This window comes from Scardinius erythrophthalmus (genome assembly GCF_964197995.2).
Source record: "Scardinius erythrophthalmus genome assembly, chromosome: 1".
Lineage (NCBI taxonomy): Eukaryota > Metazoa > Chordata > Actinopteri > Cypriniformes > Leuciscidae > Scardinius > Scardinius erythrophthalmus.
The window spans coordinates 58,449,848-58,477,501 of record NC_138221.1 but is presented as its reverse complement, the minus strand read 5'-3'; the positions used below and the strand labels follow the sequence as shown (position 1 = coordinate 58,477,501).

Sequence of the window (27,654 nt, the reverse complement as noted above, 5' to 3'; positions counted from 1 at the left end):
TTAAAGAGATGGAATGCGTGGAAAGGAATAGATGGCATGCGTTTATAAATAGTCTATGAAGTGTGAAAATTACAGAACATTGTCATAACAGATAATAAAGTAATTGCAGTCACATTACATTCAGTCTTATTTTAGGGGCTCTCCTACGTTTTCATTGAAACGGGCCTCTTCTCTTTTGCACAGAAGGTAGTTTTCATGACAAATTTATTCAAACTTACACAGTAAACAAGCTCCTCGATTAGTGTTTTATAGCTAACTAACAAACTGTGAACATTGGAGAACTTTCCTGTGGTAAATGCAACTTTAGGTGACATTGTTCGCAAGCTTGTTTTAATGACGTCTTTCTGCGGTTTAAATACTGATTGAGAGACTACATGAGACCAGATACATTTCAGTAAGTTGTACTGTATCTTTCAACATACCTTTTGATGTTCATGCATGTTTTTTCATGCTGTAACTTGTATTAAAGTTTATTGAACTGAGGCGCTAAAGCGATCTGTCACGTCTTCATTTAAGAGCGTCAAAACGCCATTTAATGTTCGGATTTCGTGATTAAAATGGACAGAATTTGAAAGCTGAGACTTTATCACAACTAACGAAGCGCAAAGCTCTTTGTGATTATTGGATAGGAAGTGCGATATGTTTGGTGTAGGGAAAACCGCAGACCTGGCAACCCTGGCTTGAACTATGGATGATTCATAGGGTCATAGGAGCCTGATTAAACGTCGCGGTTTTTAAACTCTTAAAGTCGTGTTAACTTGGATATAATCAGCTGATGATCTTTTTATCAGTGAAAATAATAAGTGTTTTAATAGTGAATAATAGCAGCCAATAGAGAAAATAATTGCATTTATCAGCTTACATCGGTTATTAGCTGATACATCGGTGCATTGCTACTACTATTATTATTATTATTATTATTATGTAATAACTTGTCACATTGAAAAACAGTCATTGTGACTGCAACACGCATGTGGATTCTTTTGCATACTGCCAATTTCTCTGGCTAATTATTATTATTAAAAAAAAATTTGTAAGCATCCATTAAAAAGCTTACAGTTAAAAGATCTTTCTTGATAGTTTTCTGTCTAAGTACATGGTTATCAACCAGGAAACATTGATGGTCAAAAGACGTAGATGGATTGTATATTATCCTCATATTGGAATCATTATGAGCACAAGTAATTGCTGCCTGACATGTTCGTTGTGTCTGCTGAATACATGGCGTTAACCAAGCACACAACGTATTGTATTATATTATAGCTGTATATTACTGTTATTTTTCAAAATGAACAAAAACAATGTGCAGTTCAGGTAATGACATATTTTAGGGTAGTTGACATGACGTGTCAAACAGTGGCAACGGTGTCCTGACACACTGCTTGCCCCGTTTCATCTGAAAACCATTCAAAATGATGTTTTTCTCATTCTTGAATAGTTACTATGCGTGCAGGTCCCATGACCTCTGTTTGTTTACGTTGTGTCTGTCTGTCTCTGTCCGGTGCAGTGAGCCTCATGCCCGATTCTACGCCGCCCAGATAGTTCTGACCTTTGAATACCTTCACTCGCTTGATCTTATCTACCGAGATCTGAAGCCTGAAAACCTGCTCATAGACCAGCAGGGATACATACAGGTATGTAATGAGACTGCAAACGTGTTTGAGACCACACAGGTTCTTTTTTAATGTCGGATTCTGTTCATATACAATTTTTATCGTCATTCTTCTTGCTTTTTTCTCAGGTAACAGATTTTGGTTTTGCTAAACGTGTAAAGGGCAGGACCTGGACACTGTGCGGCACGCCTGAGTACCTGGCGCCAGAAATCATCCTCAGTAAAGTTAGTAACAAAGCTGCTTTACTTGTTTCTCATAGGCTAGTCTATTCCAGCATAACCTTGCCTCCTCCTGCTCTCTCTGTCTCATAGGGTTATAATAAGGCAGTGGACTGGTGGGCTCTGGGAGTGCTGATCTACGAGATGGCTGCTGGTTACCCTCCGTTCTTTGCCGACCAGCCCATTCAGATCTACGAGAAGATTGTCTCTGGGAAGGTGAGCACAGAATATCAGGATTTCATTCACTCTGCGCTGCACATGCGTGTCAGTGTTGGTCATATAAACCAACTGTTTAAAATTGTTCCTTGAAATAAAGGTGAAGTAAAATGTGAATGTTTGATGAAAAACTTAAAGGGTTAGTTCACCCTAAAATGAAAGTTAAGCCATCATTTACTCACCCTAGTTTTGTTCTATTGTCGTATGCCCGTCTTTCTTTTCCGGACCACAAAAGGAGAATGTTTTACATACAATGGCAGTGAATAGCGATTAGCATCAAGCATATAAAAAAAAGACACAAAGGTATCACAGAATGATCCAATGCGACATGTGCTTTATATCATAAGTGTCTGGGGGTATGCGATAGGGTTTCATTAAAAACTAACCAAAATTTAAAGTATTATTTAAAGGGGTCATCAGATGCCCATTTTCCACAAGTTGGTATGATACTTTGATACTAAAAAATACTGAAATAAGTTTTAAAATTCCTAAATGAAAATAAAAACTAAAGCTGAAATAAAAATAAATTAAACCTAAGTAGTAATATTTTAAAAGAAAAAAATAATAATAAAAAGTTCATTTAAAATGAATAATAAAAAAAAAAAAACGTGTATATCCCTCCCAGGCCCAGTTGTCTGACCAAAAGATAAACCAATGAGTCCAAAATTCAAGAAAAACGATAAACTTTTTATTAAGATGAAGAAGATAAACATATAAGTTAAATTGAGTATTTCAAGAGGAACATTAACCAGTGGGTGTATAATCTTCAGGAAGACCCAAGGCTCAAAATAACAAAAAAAACGGTTAATAAACAAAATATCAAACTAACTTCCCTCGAAGTTTCCAAATCAAAATCCAGCAAATTACTCTAAATACACTAACAAAACATAACGAACGTGATTTCAAAGAAAAGGGCAGGTCAACCCTACAAAACACCGTAACTGAAAAGAAAAGACACAACAGAATCTAAATCATGTACACTAATGGTCTGACGGCTGGAGAGGAGACCGGAGAAGTCTTTTTGTTTGTTCATTTTAATAAAGCTTTTCACTTTCAGCCTGCTACAGCCCATAATGTGCAGCACAGGAACATCTTTTGGTCACCAAGACCGGCCCGGAATCTCAACCCCTCAACCTCAGAGAGTGGAAGGGATAGTTTTAAACCCACATCAATCAAAGGGGTGGAGCCATCCCGCAGCTGATCTGGGGATCCTGCTTATAACAAACAGCACAAAAATAACAATAACGGAGAATACAAACAATATACAGAATCAAAACATTTTATACGAAATTATTCCGTAACTATATATATTCAGATGCAAAAGCCTCTAAGTGCCATCTGAAATTTTCTTCTAGAATGATCATTTTTATCAAGCTTGTATATTTAAGTTCAGTAATTTCACTTAAATGACAACTAATAGGTAATTTTCATTGCCATTTAAGTGAAATTACTGAACATAAATATACAAGCTTGATCAAAATGATCATTCTAGAAGAAAATTTCAGATGGCACTTAGAGGCTTTTGCATCTGAACTCTTCGTATATATATGAACAGGCACAAAATCGTATGAACATGAATATATATGAACACGGATCAAAACCTTTCATCAAAGTTATACATGAATTTTAGAACAATACCCGTTCTTGTCTTAGGACAACTTTGATTAACTTCTTTGATCCACTTCAAATGTTGACTTGTGTGTGTGTGTGTGTGTGTGTGTGTGTATGTGTATGTATATATATATATACACACACACACACACACACACACACACACACACACACACACACACACACACACACACACACACACACACACACACACAAACTTTTAGGTCAGATTCAATTACTCGATTTGACAGCTTGAACTGTGTCATCTAGGTTTTTTGTCAACAGTTTCCATTTTATGGTTTGAGTGTGAGATATGCTGCGCTCTAAATTTAAGTAGTCAGTCGCTATCAGTTAATTAGGATTCGACAGATAAACTGACATGTTGCTTTGACTCGTTTATTAAATATCATCTGTGTCAATTGTGATAAGACTTTCTGGTGTTGCGTCATGAGTCCCAAGCACTGACGGTGTGTCTCGATCTTCCTGTAGGTCCGCTTCCCCTCGCATTTTAGCTCTGACCTGAAGGACCTGCTGAGGAACCTGCTGCAGGTAGATCTCACGAAGCGCTTCGGGAACCTCAAGAACGGCGTCAACGACATCAAGGGCCACAAATGGTTTGCAACCACCGACTGGATCGCAATCTACCAGAAGAAGGTACCTGAATCAGACTGGGTTCTTTCAATGTTCTCACCTTTACTCAATCTTTAAGTCACACTGGTGGTGGTTGAGGAGAGATCCCTAGCCTGGGTTTCCCCATGCTGCCTCGATTTTATTCACGCTGCTAGGCAGTCTGGATTCCATGGACCAGATTTTCGCCTCAGCGAGGGGACCAATCACAGAACGGGGAGCGAGCAGCAAGACGATGACGACGTCACCCCTAATAACGCTAACCTCTTGGATAAACTCTGATAAAAAATTTTTCTGATAAAAACATGTCTGTAGAGTGTCCATATATACCTTCTACCCTCATGTTTGTCTTGCACAAACGGCAATAGTCGCTGAACGCCATCGTGTACACATAAATCTCTGACCCATCGTCTTCCTCGTCGAATATCTGTCGCTCTACATACGTCATCTGGTATAATTGAAACGATTGGCTATGAGCTACGTGCAGGTGCATTTGATAGACATTCGTAGCGCCCAATAAACGGCTCTGGGCATTCGTAAACCACGCCTCAAATACGAGAAAATTAACATGTGGTTCCCAGACCACGTCTCAATGAGAAGAGGTCTGACCTTAGCCAGGCTAAAGCCCAATTTATACTTCTGCGTCGAACTGCCGCCGTAGCTACGTCGTAGGCTATGTGTAGCGCGCGTACCCTACGGCGTACCCTGAGGTGCACCTCTCCAAAAATGTAACAACGCGTCAATTCTACACGGACACAAGCGCGGTGATTGGTCTGCCAGAACCCCTCCCTCGGGGTTTCACATGCTCCCTAGGTGGGCGTCAACGCGGACAACGACACAGAAGTATAAATTAAAACCAACATGTTGCCTACGGCGTATAGGCTCCGGCGTAGGTCCGACGCAGAAGTATAATGAGGCCTTTAGAGATCACCTGATATGGTTGTAAAGCGCTTTGGGTGTACAGCAGCACCACTGGAACTGGGAATGATTTTAGTTCTAGGAATGCCTTTTGTGGGGACTGAATTAGCTCCTACTTTAGAGTAGGGTCTAACCCAGCACAATTGGAACAACCAGTGACGTAATTGTATGCTAGTTGGCTGAAACATGCAAAAATTGTTAAAGAGTTTCTAGCCTATATATTTACTCCACGAACATGTTAAACAGAGATAGATGGACCGACACCGAATTCCAGACACTTGTCAACCCTTTATGTTAAGGAGGAAATCCAATGTGACTGAAACAACCAAGCGAAGCATGATTATGTATTTCTGCTCAGCTAGCGACATTGGGCATCAATCACATGGCGAACGCTATACTTTTACTTTATACATAATACTTTTTTCGTTTACGGCTTAAGTCACATTTCAAAGTTCTAACTGCTGGTGTGTAGGGCTGTCTCAATTAAGACATTTGACTGCCGATTAATTGTCTGAAAAATAATTGTGATTAATTTCAATTAAAGGGATACTTCACCTCTGGGAAGATGAATGTGTATTTAAAATAGTTCATTTAAGTAGAAGAAATGTGGAGAAATTTTTGAATTTGGAGCTTTCTAGACTGAGAAAAGCCAGAAAATGTATTTTTGGCTTATGTGGATGAAAGACAACAACTCCCAGAATGCACTTGCTTCGCTGCCTTAGGAGGCCACGCCTACCGGTAAGAGTGCGCAGTTGAAAACAACAAAGCTAGCCTACGTGATGAGTTTGCGAGGGATTTAGAGATCGTTCAAAATGTCCGGGATTCGGCTTTTGCGTTCTACAGTCGCCATTCATCATGTTTACTGTGGCGAGCAGGACGAGGCTGACGGCCGCGGGAGAACGACGCGAGGCCGGTGGCTTCATTACTGAGACGCGCCGGGTCTCGCATCTCTCACGGAGGAGCGGGAATTTTCTTAGCAATGTTAAAACGCACATCAACCGATCACTTGTTTAGCGTTCATGTAAACACTACAGTCAGATTCACAGATCGGAATTAATTCAGTTAGATTGAAACGAGAGGTGTGCATGTAAACAATAGCCCCTTTCACACAGCGCACTGAACCCGGCAAATTGCCGGAACGCCTTCTGTGTGAACGCAAACACGACCTGGGATTGATGCCGGCATCGATGCCGGGTTGGGGACCTAGTAACATTGCCGTGTTCAGTCCCGGAACGCGCGCTTTGTGAACAAAAGCCGTAATAATGCCGTGTCGCAGTGATGACGCTGAAGCGCGGGATCGTTCGCCAGCTGTGAAGCGGTACGTAATGCGCAAGTTTATGATCGAATCAGAGAAATAAATGCACAAGCGTGGTTTCCCGAGAGAGAAATCGCAGCTCAAAAGCAAACTGAAGACGCTGCTGAGACATTACAAGTCACATCGATGTCACGAGTCTTTCCGGGACATACACGGGTTGTGTGTGAACGCACTCTCTGATTCCGGAAAATCACTGGCAGTGTGAATGAACCAAAATCAAACGAACCCGGGTCAAATCCCGGGTCACTTTATCCGTGTATTTTCCGGAATCTCTGTGTGAAAGGGGCTAATGAATGGCGACCGCAGAACGCAAAAGCCGAATCCCGGACATTTTTAACAGTCTCGCCCGCCGGACAAGTCCGGGAAAAGGAAGATGGTAACCCCTACTTACTCAGCTTTCTCCTATTATTCAGCTTTCTCCACAGAACAAGAGCATGCTAGCTTAGCTTCCAAAGAAAGACGGCTGATACTGTGTACATTCTGTGAGTGAGATCCCACCCTGTATGGGCGGGTTGAAAACATGCGGAACAACGCCATCTACTGGCTGTAGTCTTTAGCCTCTGGCCAGAAAATCCTCCGATGACGCAAAATGACGATTTTTGCGTCATCGGAGGATTTTTTCCAGACAAAAAATACATAAATCTCTCCTCTCAGGGGGATATGAGGGGGGAAAGCATGGTAATTCGAAAATACTACAGGTTTTCTACTAATACAAAGCTTAATGCTAAATCCTGAAGTAACCCTTTAATTGTCTGTGTTGTAAGGTACTGGCGAAATTAATTATAGGGCTTTGTCATACATTTTTTGTGTGCTTTGTTCATTAAATAATTGTGATGAATTTAATTATTTTGTAAGTTATCATTTTGCAGTGTAAGATTACAGTTAAATGTAATTATTTTGAAAGTGAGAGAGAGAGAGAGAGAGAGAGAGAGAGACAGAGAGAGAGACAGAGACAGAGAGAGACAGAGAGAGAGAGAGACAGAGAGAGAGAGAGACAGAGAGAGAGAGAGACAGAGAGGGAGAGACAGAGAGGGAGAGACAAGAAGTATGAAACGCTTCAAAACAGAACAGCACAAACCACATCATGGGTGCAGAGTGATGCGCTTAAAGCAACATGCAGTCACAGCGCTACGCATTGAAAAGTGCACAAAATCCTTGTGTATATCTATCCCAACAGTTTATTGATCTTTTCTTTCTTCACAGTTTTAAATTCCAGTTATTGTGTGTGTGTGATGCCAATTGATAGTTCTTATGTTGTATGATCTAACAGACACCCAGTTGTGAGGACGATATCGTTTAGAAACAGCGATAAACTCCAGCAAGATAAAGACATTTTATGCAAATCCACAGTAGAGAACGCTCCCACTCCCATCTGCACTTTTTTTTTTGGAATTGCGCTCTCTCTAATTTGCCCTGACTATTAAATCTGGCCCCAAGTATTATAATGGGAATATATTATATTAAAGAGAGTCTCTTTTTGACTGATTGACAGCCGCAGCGAAGAGAAGACGAGTTTCAGTGCACTTTTATTCAACAATGTAATCCAAAAATGATTTTGTACCTTAAAATAATGTTTCCAAGATCGTTTCAGTGGTTCATCAACTCGTAACAGGGTGAACGGCATTTGTGCGTTCTCTTTGCGACCCTCTATCGGCTATAACCGCACTATGCAAGTTTGCCAGATCGGGTAGCGGATCTGTAGTTCGAATGAGACGTATGAAACTACAAATTTGACTTGCTTTACTATAGCCAGTAGGTGGAGCCTATATAAAAAAATAGCCGTTTCTGATGTCGCAATACTTAATACTTTCATAAAATCATGCAACATTCTCTACCTTATCTGTGGACATCGTTATTTCCAAAGCCGGTGCTGGATTGATCCACGGGCGGCGGATTTATTTACGACAGCGGTAATGGACATTTCCGCTTCCAACCTGTAGGGGGACCGCAGAGGAAAGTGCTTTGGTGTTGCTTTAAGCTATGGAATGTCTTCAGGTGACTTTGAATATAGTGCAGAAAACTTAACTGGTGCTTGTCTAGTCCTCTTGGTCTATGACTCCCCTTGTGCCGTATTAAAGATCGGTTACCATAAAACCTCTCCGGTGTGTTCATGTTTTCACTCGCGTCTGACCTCGATGGACTTGAACACAAGAAATGAACCGGAGAACATTTCCATGTCAATTAAAGTGGAGCCTCAGATACTTTTCCGGAAAGTTTTGAACTCCCGAAATGAACTTCGTTTTGGCCTGATGAATAACGTTAGTTCTCTAGGGGCCTTTTATGGTAATATTTAATCAAAAACGTAACAACCTTTTCCGCCGACTCATCTGTGTATATTTGTGTCTGTTTTCAGGTGGAGGCCCCCTTCATCCCTAAGTGCAAAGGCCCCGGGGACACCAGCAACTTTGACGACTACGAGGAGGAAGAAATCCGGGTGTCTTTCACAGAGAAATGTGGAAAGGAGTTTGCTGAATTCTAGAAGCAGCAGCAGTGGAGGAGAGGGATGGAGAGAAATTAGATGTGGGGCAACAGTGAGAAGAAAACGTTTTCCAGGGTGAGATGATGGACTGGACTGAGCCTGTATCTGGTAACAACAACAACAACAACGACGACGACAACAACAACAACGTAGAGCCCTCACACACGGATGGAGGGAGCAGAAGATCAGAAAGTCCCGAGAGAGACGCCAGCAGTGTTGCCTTTTCAGATCCTTCGTCACTCGTTACTTGTCCATTTTCATGTTTTCCCTCTTGTTTGGTAGCCAGGGTCCATTGGGCAGAGATTCAGTCACTTCTCTGTGACTGGCTGGCATGGGGATATTTGTGACGACTTCTTTCTTTTTTTTCTTCTTTTTTTTCAGAGATATAGAGGTTACTTTCTGGTACTGAATTTTGGCTTCTTCAGAGAAAATTACCCAATTTTTTTTTTTTTTTTTTTTTTTTTTAATCAGCAAAGGTGTCCTTGCTCTGTAGTTCTCCACTCTGTCACTTCTTGTTTACTTCCTGTGCACCTATTGGCACCCAACACCAAATCAATCCCACGTACTCCGTTCAAGAGTTCTGGCTTTTTGTTTTAGATGTCACACATTTGCCATTTGAATTTCAAGCATCGCACCACCATCCTTCAAATTTATCATCACATATTGGTTGGGTACAATTTCCCACAGTGCTCTAAGATCAGGCAGAATCAGCCGCTTAGTATGAAGATTGTTGATTTGGATCATCATTCTCTAGATCATGTTGTGGCGTCCTTGCGTGTCCTAAAAGCCCAGCTTTGTCATACGAACAGAACGTGTTTTGGCTTTAAAATGGCCACCGATAAGACCGTAACACTGCTTTATATAACATGAACAAGCATACTTAAAGCTCCAAATCCATGATTTTACACTTTTTCTTAGATGGCTTTGATTCAAAGATGAGTTTTCCAGGAGTAAATCAACAGGAAATGGAAAAGTGAAGGAATGCAGTGAATTGGCCGAGCACAAATGCCTCTTGTTTTTAGAATGATGCTTTTAAAGGAAACCGTTAAAGTTTTCTGTGGTTACACTCGGTTCCTGGTGGATGCTGATGATGATGATGATGTTTTTTCGTTGTTATTCATTTCTGCCGTGTCACCTGCCAGTGACCAAACCCTTTCTGGCATTTCTTTTTTATCCTTACAGAAGACGGATATTCAATACGTTTTAACTCTCTACGGCTTCACTTAATCAATCTCTATTTCCGCTTCAAAAAAAGCTTGTTGTTCGTGTAGACTTTATCGTGCGTTATTAAGACCAGTTAGTGAAGCTCCATTCGGCCTGTTGAAATATCGTCCAACAATTCGATCAACTTGCTCTTTAACTCTGTAGGATGCAAGAGAATCTAAATGCAAACGTCCCCGTGAGTTTTATTGTTAGGTTTGCAGAAGCGTGCAAAAGTGCGTTAGTGTGTTGCAAAGATTGTATTTCGTTACGCTCGGAAAGCTTCTCGTCAGTGAAGACTTAATTAGATGTTTAAGGTGAAGTGCGCCACTAGTGGCACCAAACTGAACTGCAGTCTGTTGAGTAACCAAATGAAAAGGACATAATATAATAGCTTGAATGGATTGATAAGTCTTTATTTTTGCGGTTTTTTTTTTGTTTTTGTTTGCTGCTTCTAGTGGCACAAAATTGTCACGCTTCACATTTAAATGTGAGACGCCAATTATCGCTTGTTCTTCAGGAGTCGTCTGCTCATTAGGTGCCGCGCTAGATGCTCCTCTTTTTTTTTTTCTTTTTTTTTTTAATGAGTAGTATAACTTAATTTTGCTGATTGTTACAGATCGGTGCCAGGTTAAAATGGTATTTCAAGCAACTCTCCGTGTGTCTTTTAATAATGGTAGCATCAATTGGACACTGTAGGATGATGCCATTGATTTTACAGTATAAGATCAAATACCTGTTCATTTGCATTTCCCGCTCAGGAAATGATGTCACTGTAAGCTGCCAGATGCACCGCCAAAACGGATCAGATTGGGTCCGTTTTTGATCATTCATACTTTTAGAAACAGAGACAAGTAAAAGGCAGATGTTTGTATTTCACGAAACTTTTGGATAGGTTTAGATTTCCTCTTCCTCACTCTTTTTTCCCTGCATGCCTAGCTATTGCTGGGACATTTACTCGCCCCATTTCTGGAGACTTCATAAAATGGGTGTACACACAGGAGAAACGGCTCCACCTTTTGGGGTTCAATAGCTGAAAAACAAAACAATCAGTGTTCAAATGATGCTTCTGTACGTTTCGATTTGCCAGCAGGCTCTTCTGCACTGGTTTTGTGATGTTAGAAGCAACGTAAGACTATCTTTAACTGGTGCACTGAGTTCTAATGTACAGGTTGGCTTTCTTATTAGCTTTATCCTCCTCGACTTTGAGCTTGATCGTGATATGGAAGGCTTCTGTTTTAAGCAACAGCGGTTTAAATCTGTGAAATTATGGCTCACCTTTTTTTTTTTTTTTTTGTCAGAGCATGACATTCTTGGTGGTATTCATGTCATCCCTCCATGTCTGCCTGATTCTTGGGGCCCCGTCCCTCCCTTTCAAATACATGGGTGTCACACATCCTCCAGTCTCTCACTCATCTGTTCATTTACATTGTCAATCATCTTTGTGTGTGTGTGTGTGCGTGTGTGCGTGCATCAGTCCATGATACAGTTTGCCTTTCTACACATCCAGTTTCCTACACTCTTCTATTTGCTTTTTAAAAAAAGAAATCATGAAGAAAACATTTGATTTACTTTTGCATATTTTCTAAGTGTATTTTCAATAACAGGAGTCTCTTTCCTCTCGACATGGGTATGGTGATGGTGTAGTCTATTGTACCTTTTTCGGGAAACAATACTGTATATTCTCTGCCTTTAACAGTCTTAATTATTTTACCTTCTGGAGAAGTTGACGGATACCCGTAGGACACATCGAGTATGTTTAAAAAATAAAAAATACACAGAATAATATTTTGCAACATGTATCATTCCAATAAAGTTTTAATTGTTAAAATTACAATGATGTGGTGACGTCTGAAATGTTATTTTTCTGAAATTTGTTTAAAGACATTCAGCATAGCACAGAATGCATCATATTTATCATAGCAAATGTTTTACAATTTGTATGTGAAGCAAGAATTGGATTGATTTTCCCCCCCTTTAGATTCATCAGTGTTGGCATGACTTCATTTTCTTGCAAGTCTAGTCATTAGTCACATGACATTTTGTCTCAAAATGAGCTGGCAGCAGAGCTGAGCGCCCATGAGCAAAGATGGCGGATCACTTTATGAATTTCAGGTGCTCGTGCACCAGACTAGCAAGTTCCTTTTTGAGATGCATGGAAATGCAGACGGCTTTCTGCAGGAAATATGATTAATCTTGAGATTTGCTAGTTTGCAGGATGCAACGGAGCACACCGCACAATGCTGTATCCCACAATGCAATGCACGTCACTTGACCTTCCATTTCTAGTGTCATCTATAACCTGGAATTTCAAATCCAATCTTCTCTAATTGATTGGATTTCTGGAATTTTAAGATGTTTAACTCATAAAAGCAACCTTTTAAATTATTAAATGAAGCTGCCAAACGATTTTGGGATTATATTTATGTTTGTTGCCTGATTAAAAGGCAGTGTGAAACAGAACATGCAATATAGGCTTTTCTCCCCTATTGTGGCGTATGTCATGAAATGGATTGTGGAAGGAGGAAAAATGTTCGTTTTTTTTAATGGGGAATTGATTGGATGACTGCTTCGCTATTGGTGGATCTCATGTGAGTGACAGGTTGCCCCGCCCTCACGTCAGTAAACACGTCATCAGAGAAGAGATGTCGCTGCAAGAGGGAGGGGAAGTTATTTTGATTAAAGATTTTGAGGACACATGAATAAGACAAAGAAAATGATTTGCATGGATAAATTATGATAAATATTGAAACATTCCATAAAAAATAAAAATTGTCCATTTTGATTTTGGTGACTTTAAAACATGAGGCATCTGAAAACTGTTTGAAATGTTTATGGTTGCAAAATGCCTTGTTTTGCTAACTTTTTTACGTAGCTATTTGCTTTATTGGATTGCCAAACGTTAACAGATTTTTTACTGAATAACATTTAAAATTCCAACGTTTTTTTTACTTTATTGCTGAGATAACTGGCTTAATTAAACAAGGAATGACAAGGAATGTAAAAATAAAACGGGTTTTTACCTTCGAATAATGCGGACTTCGCGTATTATTATTTTTTAAAACATGCTACATGCTAGTCGCATTCCAAAACAGAACTTTAAGCTGCACGTAGAACAACAGAACAGAACAAAGCCTCCTTAAATCTCCTAGTGGCGGGACGCGCATCTCGCGCATTCCACCTTAAGCGCTCAATGTGATCAACGCACGCGTACAGTATGTTTCCGTTTTTTTTCTTTTTCTCCAGCGCGCTCGCGCCGCGACTCGAAAGACTGCGAGCGTCACGTCGAAGGCAACACTGACGCACTTCATCCACTCTATCAAGCTTGAAGCCCATTAGGAATAATGTCTAAGCCGTACCGAGAATGGATCCTGGGCTCCATAGACTCGCTGCGGTCGAGGAAAGCGCGACCGGACCTGGACAGAATTTGCAGAATGGTTAAAAGACGATACGGCTCGGACTGGGACCGAACCCGTTCAGAACTAGAGAAACTGATAGAGGAGCAAACGGTGCTGAAAGTCAACTATAAAGGCTCGGTGTCCTATCGCAACGCGGCAAAGGTGCTAAGAGGCAGGAGAAAAACCGAGCAGAGCAAGTGTGCGGTGAAACAGCCTTCTCTCGCGGACTGGAGCGCCGGCGACAGCGCTCTGGGTCCCGTGGATGAGGATCACATGGAGGATATGGAAGTAAGTAAACCTTAACCGAGCGCTGGCGCACTGAAGAGAGCGGCTGCGCTCCGACAAAAACCACACGCGCAATGGCAAGCATCGGTGCTTTATCACTAGTTTAACTGTTCTGGCGCATGAAACATGAAAGCAAGTGCACGCACGCACGCACAAACACACACACGCGCGCGCGGACTGGCGCAGACGGGGAGCGGCACGAACCTTCATGAGCGTCGGAAAATCGCCAACAATGGAAGCGCTTGATCTGAATCTGCGAGGTCGAGATCTTTCGGAGCGAGTTTTTGTTCGAGCGCAGACAGTCCCGTAACTCAACTTTAGCGATAAAATCCTTGTCCGTTGATCCAAACTAGCCGGGGAAAGTCACCAAAACATCACTGACCAGCCGACTGACGCATTTCGCACTAGGAGCGACACTGGAGGCACTTGCAATAACGATGATTTACTACCGGGAGACCGCATTTGTCCACTTGTACGGGTCGTGAGTGACAAAGTAAATACGAGAATTTATAGGGATCATTAAAGCGCAAGTCATTGCACGGGCTGATCTAGAGGATCCTTTATGTCCGTGCACGCGAAGTGCGAACCAAGTCGTCATTGCGGCTCGTGAACTTGCGCTACTTATTTATCACGTGCACTACGGGGAACGTTAGTTTTTGGATGTGTTTTAAAGGAGGAAAATGTCGGCTATAGCCACGTTTAACATTGGCTTGCTTTGGGACGCGCTTCTCTCAGACAGGCAGCGCGCCTCGGAGCGAAGCGGGGCGGGTTTATGAATATTAATTAGGCTGCGTGAAGTTCCTAATTAATATACATAAACTCGCCACGCTTCTCTGTTCTCAGTCAGGCCGCTGAAGAACTGCACGCTCACTTAATATTCATGAGCCCTCTCGCTTCGTTCTATGGGGCTAGAGAACGTTACGTAACTTAATATTCATGAGCCCGCTCGCTTCATTCTATGGGGCTAGAGAACGTTACGTAACTTAATATTCATGAGCCCGCTCGCTTCATTCGAACGTTACGTAACTTAATATTCATGAGCCCGCTCGCTTCGTTCTCATGTGCTGTTGGAGAAGGTTATGCTACTTAATATTCATGAGCCCGCCCCGTTTCACTCTGAGAGCCTGGGCGCGCGCTGTCTGCCGCCGGAGATAACCGCGACTCGCGAGTTCAGCGCGCCTCCGTTCAGCAATCCCACTCTGTAATGTTCCTCATACTGTATAACTAAGTTATTTCGCTATGTTTACAGCTCTGGTAGTAACGTTCCTAATATCATAGCGCCAATCATCGCCAAAACTGGGGTTCAAAGTGTAGGAGAAGACGGGCGACGAGGAATTTCTGTCTGAATAAACAGTGCGCGCGGCCTTCAGACACCACTGAAGCTCGATTCGACGGTAATGCAGTTTTGCAGTGGGACGGTTTGAGCATAATCAATCACAAAGTGCAATAGTCGAAATATATTCGTTCAAATCTAAAATGCAGGTAATTCTAGTATTGCTAATCAGCATGCCGTCCTGTTTAAAGCCACTGAATGAATGCTAATAGATGTTTTCTTCATTCCTCCTGCCTGTGGCTGCTTATGATTTTTAGTGAAAATATTTCTGGGCTATTGAACATTCCAGTGTTATTGCCCAGGATGGTTCACTGACCCCTTAGCAGGGCATGTTGGCACATTATATGGGTTAAGTTGACATAATGGGAGACTGCCATTAAATGGTTTATTATAGGCGTTTCAAAAAATAAATTACACAATTATAAAACACAAAAGAATTAATGAAACTAAAACAACTGAAATGGTAAATCCCCCCAATTAAACAGCATAGTATGAACTGCACTCTATGAATTATACATATATTCTTAATAAAACTGAAAGATGGTCAATGAAAAGCAGTGAATGATTTTCTTTTTGTTTTTTGATTAACATTAACGACACACAGCAGCAGGTAGGCCTATATGGCTGCATTTACACTGCAGGTCTTGATGCCCAATTCAGATTTGTTGACTATATCTAATTATTTTGACGACCAGCTTACATCTTCTTTTAAAAGTGACCCATATATCCGATATGCATTTACACTATGAACTTGGCGAAACAACCCCAGGTAGACGTACTGAACTGGAAGAGCTTAGGCCAAAAAGAAAGTAAAGCAGCTTGATTTGCATTGGACGAAGACAAAATTACAATAATACCAGCATTTGGTCAGCAAAACATTGGGTTGAGCCTTCGTCCACCATTGCGCCATTGAAAAGAGTCATGTGATCACGGTTGGTCTCCAACTGAGTTGACATCGTTCACAACCGTTGGTTTTCTTTCTCAACTGTTTACATTCACTTAAAACATAACCGAATGTGTTTACGTGAATACTCGCCAAGACTGGCATTTTGTCATTATTTTGTGTGTATTTGACTTTTTAAGCGCAATAAGCAGCGAAAAAGTTCAATTTTAAACTCAATTTAGTACTGAGAGGCTTCTTAATGTGCCGCACCTTTGATGTGAGCACAAAATCTGCTGGAATGACTAAAATTATGCGCAGTATGTGCAATCTCATGCCAATCTTCAAGCCCTGTAACAGCAACAATATTCATCTGGAGCAAATGAAGCGAGTGAGTGAGGAGAGGGTTTGTGTGTAACTCGCTGTCGTAGAGATGAGAGGGAGAGAAAGCGCTGCTGGTATCGTGTATCTATTCTGTGGAAAATGAGTATTGGAAGTGTTTCAGATTTTTCAGTACTGTATGAATTTTTATTTTTTTTTACCACACTACAGTGCACTTAGTTTATTATTTCAGATTCCTTTTTAAAAGACTACAATTGAAAAATGTATATTATATATAAAATTTAACCCGCCAAAGTGGCTAGTAGGAATGACTGCGTTACACTGCTGAAATACACCCACATTTGGCGGGCTGAAGGATGTTAATGTCAAGCCCTGCCCTGGTCATATCTGTGCCACATGGGAGGAAAAAATCTGAATTGGGTCACTTGAACCATGTAATGTAGATTAATATAATGATATAAAGACCATTATAATGATAATTATTTAGAATCTATTTGACCCAACTGTTTATTTTCCCTTTAGACATAACTGACTGTGTTTACGTGAATACTCGCCAAGACCGACATTTTGACACATAAATGTGTTTATTTGACCGTTCAAGAGCAACAAGCAGCGAAAGTGAACTGAATTCAGCACTCGTGCACTTCGCATGTGCGCCACAGAAAGCCGCTTGTCAGTACCGAATTCTGTTCTCAGTCGAGGTTTATTGTTCTTTTAATAACTCATCATCAAGCATGTCCCGCTCGCTCTTCTCATTCATCCATGTTTCTTTGCTGCTCTATTGTGTTTAAGCAGTCCTACGCTGCATGGATGTATTTACATACAGATAAACTATACAGAAAAATCTCTTATCGATCGTCATATCGCCCAGCCCTACTCCACACCTTGAAAACCCCTGTAAACATATGCTGATTTGATGCTCAAGAAACATTATTATTATCAGTGTTGAAAAAACAGTTGTGCTGCTTCATATTTTTCGTCTTGAAAAAATGCTAGTGTATTTACTATATATATATATATATATATAAAGTTATGCAAACTGTTGAAAACACAGTTTCAGATTGAAACCGTTCTGTTGAAGCCTCATGTTGCACTGGATTGTTGGCAGACTGTGGCCGTGTAACTTAGCCTGGTTAAAACCAGACCATTCTCAGTAGTAACTGAGTTATGGTCTGGCAAAGCTCCTTTAATAACTCATTTCCAAAGGGGCGTCACCAACGGACGTCGCTCAAATGCCTCTGGGCGCAATTGGATAGACCTAAAACTCCTAAAACCAATCAGAGCGATCGGCATCGTGTAAAGCCATATGCTGTGTCCCAAAGTTACACTACGCCATAAAAGTATGTACTCTTTTTGTGAAGAAAATGTATTTACTTTTGAATGTGTAGCAAAAAAGTAGGCAAGCTTTGGGACAGACTACTTCATCATCTTTATCGGACGGATCTGTCGCGTGCATCCTGTCACGTAAACTGCCCTGTCAATCATCTTGTCACAGTTAAAATCCTCTATTAAATCTAATTTAATTTCCTACCATTTCAGAGAGAAATGTAGTAGCACGTTCATCTGCCAGTGGGTCTTTCATGGAGACTGTCCTCATGTGTTTGCAATTTTAATATAATAATGCATTTAAAAGTTGGTGGCTTCACCAACGGACGTCGCTCAAATGCCTCTGGGCGCAATTGGATAGGCTAGACCTAAAACCATTCAGAGCGATCGTCATCTTGTAAAGCCCGCCTCAACGTTTCTGATTGGTGCCGCGATTTCGAGGCCATGGAAATGGGCTTGAATGAGCTCTTTGCCAGACTACTTGCAGAGCAAATCTAAATTTGCCGGAAGTTGTCTGGGTTTTCCCAGGCTACGTGTAACTGATCAAGTAAAATAAAATTCTGCAATGTTTTTAGGACGAGATGTCGATGACGGCAGGAATGGACAGCAGTATGGATGAGGAGGGCGATGAGAGCAGTCTGGACGCCATGTGCGCTCAGAGCACTGCTGACTCGGGCATCAGCATGAGTCCCGTCACCAGCAGTAACACCAGTCTGCCTGTTCCTTCACCCACTTCCTCAAAGAACTCTCCTACCCATGATGCTCTGAGGCAGGACACCGACAGCGCTTACACTCTGCCCGAGCACATACAGCCAGCAGCCCAGCAGGACACGGGTACGTACTTCTCAAGATAAAACCCCAAACTGAGACGCTAATTCACATACATCTGTTAAAATTCAGAATCAATCTTTTGAAACTATACTGCAAATTAACATGATGAAGTCTGCATGAATTGGATTTTCTTTTGTTTCCTATTGCGATGTATATCCAAATGAAACGACTTCTCGAACAAGAAAAAATGTGGGGCGGGGCTTGGTTTTGTCCATCAGTAATTGATTAGACAGTTGTGGTTTGCTATTGGTTGATCTGATGTGAGTGACAGGTTGCTCCACCCTCACACCAGTAAACACATCATCATCAGAGAAGAGATGACGCTGCAAGAGGAGGGGAAGTTATTCTGATTAGATATTATGAGGATATTAATTTAAAAAATAATGATGTTCACAGATGAATAATTTACAATAAACACTGCAATATTACATAAAAACAAAAACAGAATTGTCCATTTTGATTTCATGGTGACTTTAACGTTATGGTTTTCCTGGCAGCCTCAGTTAAAGCTGGCCTTGCCTTATCCTACTAGCCGTATGTTAGTCGGTAAACTACATTTATACAATTGTTTGAGGCCCTGCTTACAGCTTGTATTAAGATGCTTTTTGGTCGATTGAATCACAAATAGACGAGAGAAACACATTCCTGTTTTAATCTGTCTCTTTTGTCCACTTTCAACCACTTTTGTCCTGATTTCTTCTAGGGGAGGGTCTATGTGTCAGTAAATCTATGGGCTTTTTCAGATCTTTTGAACTAATAGATGAAATAAGCTTGTGCAATTTACACATGAACACGATCTGAGATGACGGAAAAACATACGGAGAGCAGCAGCTTTTGTTTTAAAACTTTGAAGAAAATTTGAAGTAAAAGTCCAAAGAGACAAACATTCAATCTCACATTTTGACGGCGTAAAGTTTCTACATGAAGAGATTTCAGCTGACTGTATTTGTCATTGTGGCCCACAGGGTCCGTGGAGTCCTTGCAGGAGCCAGCGGCCATCTGTCTCTCCGCTCTTAAAGCCGAGGAGGAGCCGAGGTTGGAGGAGAGCGTGGCCACCCCTGATCCAGTCACGCCGGTGAGCACATCCGTCCTGCTTCCAGTCACAGCACATCTGTCATGTTCCTCTGCGTCTCTGTCTCATATTGTGCGTGTCTGTCTTCAGGACGAGGCGGTGATGGCAGACGGAGGGCCTCACGCTGTCTCTGATCATGCTGAGGAGGGTGAGGATTGTGCCTGTGCTCCTTAACTTCCATAGCGTATCAGGGTCAGAAATTAAGTTTTCCATTAAAGGTGCAGTAAGCAATTTCTGTAAAAACACTGTTGAAAGTGGATAGGACCAAGAAGCACAACACACTTGTAGCCAATCAGCAGTATGGGGCGTGTCCACTCATGATGGGGGAGGAGAGAGTAAGCCAATCAGCAGTAGGGGGCGTGTCCACTCATGATGGGGGAGGAGTGAGCTAATCAGCAGTAGGGGGCGTGTCCACTCATGATGGGGAGGAGAGATAGTGTGCCAAACAATAGGAAGGGGTGTGTCACTCATGATGGGGAGGAGAGAGAGTGAGCCAGTCAGCAGGAGGGGGCGTGTCACTCATGATGGGGAGGAGAGAGAGTGAGCCAGTCAGCAGGAGGGGGTGTGTCCACTCATGATGGGGGAGGAGAGAGAGTGAGCCAAACAGCAGGAGGGGGCATGTCACTCATGATGGGGAGGAGACAGAGTGAGCCAGTCAGCAGGAGGGGGTGTGTCCACTCATGATGGGGGAGGAGAGAGAGTGAGCCAAACAGCAGGAGGGGGCATGTCACTCATGATGGGTGAGGAGAGAGAGTGAGCCAATCAGCACTAAGGGGCGTGTCCACTCATGATGGGGGAGGAGAGAGAGTGAGCAAGAGGGAGATTTGAAGAAAGACTAGAATGAGTGATGGCTAAGAGACATTACAAAAGAGAAAAGCTCAGAGGAATATCACTAGAAAAAGAAGGGTTATGATCAGGAAAGAGCTTTAGGACCCATGTTAATATTAGATAAGAGCATGGTTCGAATTACGTGGGAGCCAGTGGGAGCTGAGCTCCCATAGAGAGAGGATGAGCTCCCATGAAAGCAGTAAAATCATATACCTGTGGGGGTCTCTAAAAATCATCAGCACCATTATTTTAAATTACAAATAAAGCACTTTTTCTTTCAGACTACTGTAGCATGACTTAAAAGATAGGACAAGATGCCAAACACATGGATCTCACGGGATCTCGGATCGTCATCACACTACAATACATCCTTATGCTTAAATCAAGTGATCAAAGTGCTCGTTGCCGCTGCGATCAGTGGCGCGGATACTGTGTTTGTTTGTGGCTCGCGCATTCTTCACTCGGACGCGCGCTTCAATCCGTTGTGGAGACTCTCTATTCGTTCCAGTGAAATTACAAAACAAAATGCACATAAATGTGTCTCTGCCTGATATACAACCACTGATAAACATAATCGGATTTGATAAAAAGAAAAGAAAAAAAAACCTATACGAGTACGGATTCGAACCCAGAACCTCTGACACGCTTGGCGAAAGTTCTACCACTAGACCACTTAAGTACACGCATGTATCCGAATTTAAAGACAAATTAAACCAAATGTACTATTTAAATTGAATTGTGTTACCAACGCTTTTTTTATTTTATTAAATTTGTATTATATTTACAAATTTTTATATTTTTATTAGGGCTGTCAAAGTTAGCGCGTTAATAACGCGTTAACGCAAAATCATATTAACGGCACTAATTTTTTTAACGGACGATTAACGCAGCGCGTATTTTCTGTTTGACCCGTGACCCAACCCCTAGTTGGAGAAATGGAGATACACAGTGTTGGCAACTTAGCGACATTGCAGACCCCTTTAGCGATTTTTTTTTCCCTTCAACAAAGCGCCCAAACCTTATTTAGTTTCTGAGAATATACCGGTACCGCCGGTAGGCTACTGCTCTCTCAGCACGCGCGCGCGCCTCTCTCTCTCTCTCTCTCTCTCTCTCTCTCTCTCTCTCTCTCTCTGCGTCTCACTCGGAGGAGCAGCGCTTTAATTCAGTTAAACACAGATATTATGTTGCTTCTCTAATTTTACAAATATAGCCGAAATCAGAGCACAGATATTGTCTTTAGCTTATGTGTATTTGATTTCACCAGACGACGGCTCGATTATCAGAATTTTTGTGCAGATTAACGTCTTGGAAGGGAGAGCTGGTTATGTTTATTTGGTCGCGTTTCAGTCACCATTTCAAATTCATTCCGTTGTTTGACAACAGAAACAGTAAAATATACGTTTTATTGAGAATTTATTGATAATTTAGCTTCATCAAAATGGGCACAGAGAGAGACAAACTACAATGTAATAATAAATGCTAAATGTACATTTTGCCCTGTCATGCAAAAATCTAAACATTTTTGTGTTAGTAAATTGCTCAGTGCAAAGAAAGAGAAGTAATGGGAACCTGGTATTTCTTTGTTCTTTCTACATGTGTCTAATAGACATGAACAAGTTCTTTGAAAAACATCTATGACCTTTGAAACATGTCTCGTCTTCATGCTATATTGACTATGGTTTCAATAATAAACATACATTTGCATAAAGCATCTATATTTATCCATGCCCACGTTGATTAGAGTATTACAAACTTGAAAAGTATGAATTTAAGGTATATTTAGCACAAATAAAAAATGTGCGATTAAATGCGATTAATCGCGAGTTAACTCATGACAATCATGCGATTAATCGCGATTAAAATTTTTAATCGATTGACAGCCCTAATTTTTATATTACATTATTAAGCTACACCGCCCCTGCTCATAGGCTACTTTTTTTTTTTTTCTTTTTTTTTAAGAGACCCCCACAAAGATGAAATCATAATTCGAACCCTGGATAAGAGACTAAAGAGGTGTGTTCATGCATTTTTGGGGCGGAGCAATGAAGGGAGGGGTGTGTTCAAATTTCAAATATCAACAGCTCATAAATCACTTACTGCACCTTTAAGGGCCAATATTTGCCCCTGTAAGTGATTACCAGAGGCTTTTTTATTTATTTTATTTTTTTAAACTTTGTAATGGTAATTATTATGTTTACCTTATGTATCTGTGTTGTCTTTTTTATGTGTAACTTGTTTATGTCAAATACTTACATTTAACCAATTACTTCAACAATACACACAATAATTCACAATACACTAATTAGAATAATAGACTGTTGCCAATAAAATTGATCAACATCAACAAAAGCCATAATTTAATTTCAAAGGTGGAACGGAAGCTGCATATGAATATGAATTAATGCTGCTCAGAGGTGGTATACATGTATTTACAATACAAATGCATAATGAATAGCCAACATGAAGAATAAACTACATTATAAAATAAAATAAAATAACATTACAGGGTAGGGCTGAAGTTTTATTACAAAAGATTACTGTCAATTTATTGCTCTTGATATTGTAATAATGATAATTATTGTCAATTAATATAATACAGAAAAAAATGTGTGTTTAGGGAAACAGCGTGTCATATTCCTGTAGACTGCACAGACCAAAAAAAAAAAATACTGTTTATGACTTAGTTTTTCTGCATTAGAAAATCAAGACTGCATTTGAAGTCTTGGTTGAAAGAATTTTTTGGTTTGTTTTTTATTGGTTGTTTTTTAGTAGCATGAAAAACAAACGTTTATTCACACTAGGAATAAAGTGAGTTAGTGAGCATTTGTATTTGTAATGTAATTACATTTATTTTTTGATTGTAATGCTCAAATGCTGCAAAAAAATCTAATCAAAATACAAAATCTAAATGTATGGCCACAATCAACACTATTCAATCATGTTCACATGTCACTTCAATCGCGACAGTCATGATAGGTTTAGTTTATTTGTGCAGGGGCATTTTTTGCACCCTCTCTTGAATTTGAAATCACTATCACTATCACTGAAATGGCCCCCAAGTCCCCATTAATTTCTGAACCAGCACAGAATCATTGTACATATATCAACTCATTGTACATATATTTTTTTCAAAATTGTGCTTTCACAGGTGAAATGTGCAATAAGGAGCCCAAGAGCACGACAGAGGAAGAAACGATCAACAATGGAGAGATGAATTATGAAAAGTGAGTGAAAGTTAACATTTTCTTTGTATCTTTGGCAATAAACACTGAAATCTTGACACTTAAAGTTCTAGTGTGTCATTTCTGTGGCATCAAGCACAATTGGACAAATAGTAAATGTTTTCAAACACTTCATCATCCCAGCTAACAGGGAACATTCTCAGAACATTGGCTAATTCAAAGTTATGAAAAAACTTTCTTCCAGTTACCTGGTCTTTAATAATGATCTCAGAACGTCTTAATGGAACTTTTTTTTTTCTGAAACATTTCAATCGTTTTTTCTTTGTTTGTTTTTTTAAAGCATTACTACTTGTTTCAAAACATTCAAAAAGTAACATTCCTATGATGTTTGTTAAATCATCAAATGGAACGTTCGCGAACTCTTTTTTGCTAATCTTCACATAAACACACACCAATTATTTTTTTTTTTTTACATTTAAAAACTGGACGTTTTGAGAACATTCAGAAATAGCGTTTCCATAACTTTATCGAAACGTTCTTAGAATGTATTTTAGGACGTGCCATTGGTTGGGTAGTACCACCTCAAACTCACACCATTGGTTAATATATTGTTGTTGTGATATGGAGAAGCCTACTCTGTATTGCTCATGAACTTTGAGGTTTTTAAGCTGTTTTTGTCCATTCTCAGTGATGCGGTGAAGGAAGAAGTTGTGCAGGACCCTTTGCTTTGGAGCGTGGCCGATGTGGCCCGTTACTTCACGTCCGTGGGTTTCCCTGAGCAGGCACTGGCTTTCAGGACGCAGGTTAGTGCTGTAGTCAAACAAACCGGTCAAGAACATGTGCTTGTTATATTTAACCCAAAATCTAAAGGAAGAAAAAAGGTCTTAATTTTACAGTGCAAAAGATGCAGTTTTCATGATTAAGTACATTTTCCCCCTAATTCATATTACTATAAATGCCAGAAAAATGCACAAGGCGTTGCTTTAATTTATGCTCATTTTAGACTTGCAATGGCCTTGGAAAAACAAAAATTAGGACGTTTTTAAATTGCTATTTCCAGACCAGGAAATTAATAAAAATTCATAAAAATTGTAATAGTTTCTAGCTCTAAAATATTTGATTTGAAATAGAAACATTATAAATGTCTTTACTCTCACTTTTGATCATTTTAATGTGTCCTTGCTGATTAAAAGTATTAATTTCTTTTTTTTATTAAAGTATTTTTATTAAGATTTTACATTTTACAAAAAAGAAAACAAAATACATTAAGATGTCTACAACTCAATGAATGATGATATTAGCAGAAACAACATGTATAATTATTAATATCATCCACTATTAATAATGACAATATATATAATGATAAATAAAAAATAAATAAATAATAAAAAAATAATAATAAGGCAATCAGGGCGTATATCGTTTCAGTAAGAAAACAAGCAAGAATTCAGTAGAGGGCAGAACAGACAGCATACAATGTCCTACATTACTGGTCAGATTTAGCGTTAAGTTGGGCAAGATGATCCAGAAATGGTTGCCATATATTGTAAAATTTATCAAGGTTACCAATAACACCATACCGCACTCTCTCCATATGGAGCACTCCAGTGAGGCAAGCCAACCAGGTCTTAAACTGAGGAACAGTATCCAATTTCCAGAGTCTCAGAATGATGCTTTTAGCAATAATCATTCCATAAATAATAGTGCTTTGTACGGAGACAGTATGGACTGACAAAGAAACAGAATATCCAAATAATGCAATCTCTGGATCAGGGTTAAACACAAAACCATACATGTCAGAGAACCACTTAAAAATGCTACACCAAAACTCGTAAAGCTTCGGGCATGTCCAAAAGAGATGGGTAAGAGTGCCCTCTGCAGATTTACACCGGTCACATGTAGGAGAAACAGTGGGAAAAATTCTATGTAATTTCGATTTTGAATAGTGCAATCTATGCATCACCTTATATTGAATTAACTGATGTCTGGAATTAATAGAACAAGACCGGACCCTGCTAAGGCTCTCCTCCCACTCTTCAGCTCCAATCTGTATACCCAATTCCTCCTCCCAAGCATTTTTTAAAGAGCGTGTAGAATAACTCATTTCTTCAGAAAACACAGAAACAAAATCTGAAATCAAATGTTTGGAATCAGGGGAGCCCAACAGCAGTCTATAAATCCTCCTTTCCTCAGGCAGAGATTCAAAATTAGGCACTGCATGGCGCACATAATTCCTAATCTGTAAGTGTCGAAAAAAGTGTGTTGTGGGTAGTGAAAATTTATCTTTTAATTGCGAAAAAGAAGCAAAATATTTGTTAATATATAAATCCTCCAAAGTAACAATACCATTCAGCCTCCATATGTTGAATGTTGCATCTGATAGAGAGGGGGTAAATGCATGATTTCGATATACTGGGGCAAAAATAGCAGTGTCAGGTAACCTGCATACCTTTTTAATTTGGCGCCATATTTTCAAACAGTTTGAAACAATGAAATTATCCACCTTAACAGATGTGGGTAATACAGGGTTGGAAAAGAGAAGTGCTGGAAGTGAACTATTTTTAACACCATTTTTTTCAATGGCTACCCAGGGGGGAGTGTCAATAGAAATTTCTGTTTTATAATCCCCCTGCCAATAAACAAGCGCCCTTGCATTCGCTGCCCAATAATAATGCAAAAAGCAAGGCAACCCTAGCCCACCTTTAATCCTTGGTTTCTGTAAATGTGTTTTTGAAATTTCTTTTTTTTTTACAAAAAAAACCTTTGAACGCTAGTGTACACCATCTCTTTTTATATCCAGAAGTTAAATGTCTTGGATCGGTGCCGCGGATCTCCAGTAACCTTTGTATCTTCCAACAGGAAATAGATGGGAAGTCCTTACTGCTGATGCAGCGCAGTGACGTGTTGACTGGTCTGTCGATCAGACTCGGCCCCGCTCTCAAAATCTATGAGAATCATGTGAAGGTACTGCAGAGAAGCCAGTTTCAGGAGGACAGCCGCCTCTTCTCATAGTGCTGGTTTTCAGCCAAACAGACTGATATGCTCCTGGTTCAGAGTGCAGGCCATGAAATGAGGGGAAACTTTAACTCTTTAAGACTTGATTTGCACAATCCTCCTCAGCCGATCGTTTCTTCTTCCTGGTGAGGACATGCCGCATGATTCAGCCCTGCCGTCTGTTCATCTGTTCTGTCCTGTCGGCGTCCGTCTGTCCGTCCCTCACAGGGCTGATGGGACCATTCATCTTAGTAGAAGTGTTATTTTTTTCTATGGTGGAGCTTTTCATACACCAGTGTTTATTGTCAGATATAAGTTTCAGTGTAGCAATATTGTATAAACATTTGTTCTTGTCCAATTAAATGTGCGATGTTTTACAGCAGTCTTTAAATGGACATGCAAAGTTAGGAAATAAATTCCAGTTTCAGAATCTGAAACTGCACTTGTGGCATCAATCTTTTCTGTTATGCATCATCGCACCTGCCAAGAAGAGACATGGAGCGAGTTACTAGCTATGTTTCCAGCCACTTATTTTAATGGGAATTTCGGGATATTGCATAAAAACTCGCTGGATGGAAATGCAAATATATGCATCAATTCTAATAAAAATAGCGTATGTGCTCAATTGTGGAGGATACAAATTGTATCCGACAAGACAGCAACATAGTGTCGGCCCAGATCCGGCCCACATCTGGTGCGCGTTGAATACAGTACCAGATGTGGGCCGGGTCTGGGCCGACACTATTGGGGCTTTTGCACCTGGTAATTCTAGAAACTTAGTTCACCAGGGTGGTGCCCGAGAACTAATGGTTCCCTTAGGAACATTTTCCTGTTTGCATTCGCAGCACCAGTAGGAACCATTAGGAAGTGATGAAGCCGCGCTTGTTGTTGTTACTTTTAATTTGACGGCGTTGAGAGCGCCACAGCCTGAGCTCACAGTGCTCGCATTCTCCGTGCTCATTAGTTTATGATCTGTCTAACAGTCC

The 27,654-nt window shown here is 40.4% G+C and overlaps 2 protein-coding genes across 4 annotated transcripts in view; both read left to right on the top strand.

Annotated features, from left to right (window-relative positions):
- Positions 1 to 12,032, top strand: part of prkacaa (protein kinase, cAMP-dependent, catalytic, alpha-a) — a gene marked incomplete at its 5' end in the record, with an annotated part of 29,444 nt that extends 17,412 nt beyond the window's left edge. For 2 of the 3 annotated variants that reach the window (XM_081380578.1, XM_081380579.1), the window contains 5 exons: positions 1,508 to 1,634; positions 1,742 to 1,837; positions 1,925 to 2,047; positions 4,148 to 4,312; positions 8,872 to 12,032. In XM_081380578.1, the coding sequence (XP_081236704.1) occupies positions 1,508 to 1,634; positions 1,742 to 1,837; positions 1,925 to 2,047; positions 4,148 to 4,312; positions 8,872 to 8,997 (637 nt within the window). In that variant the 3' untranslated portion in view covers positions 8,998 to 12,032. The remainder of the gene's footprint in view (positions 1 to 1,507; positions 1,635 to 1,741; positions 1,838 to 1,924; positions 2,048 to 4,147; positions 4,313 to 8,871) is intronic. The other variant, XR_014031204.1, reaches the window with a different exon arrangement.
- A 1,278-nt stretch (positions 12,033 to 13,310) lies between these two features.
- On the top strand, positions 13,311 to 27,121 carry samd1a (sterile alpha motif domain containing 1a). Its single transcript, XM_081380565.1, has 7 exons — positions 13,311 to 13,883; positions 18,337 to 18,595; positions 19,558 to 19,667; positions 19,755 to 19,812; positions 23,641 to 23,716; positions 24,363 to 24,477; positions 26,534 to 27,121. The coding sequence occupies exons 1-7, from the start codon at positions 13,542 to 13,544 to the stop codon at positions 26,684 to 26,686; spliced, it is 1,113 nt and encodes a 370-aa protein (XP_081236691.1). The 5' UTR covers positions 13,311 to 13,541; the 3' UTR covers positions 26,687 to 27,121.
- Positions 27,122 to 27,654: the final 533 nt, after the last annotated feature.

Excerpts from the sequence above, each read along its gene's own strand:
- samd1a (XM_081380565.1), top strand. The coding sequence starts at position 13,542 with ATGTCTAAGCCGTACCGAGAATGGATCCTGGGCTCCATAGACTCGCTG. Across the intron at positions 19,668-19,754 it reads CCCCTGATCCAGTCACGCCG|GACGAGGCGGTGATGGCAGA; the intron begins GTGAGCACATCC and ends GTCTGTCTTCAG. Across the intron at positions 24,478-26,533 it reads CACTGGCTTTCAGGACGCAG|GAAATAGATGGGAAGTCCTT; the intron begins GTTAGTGCTGTA and ends ATCTTCCAACAG.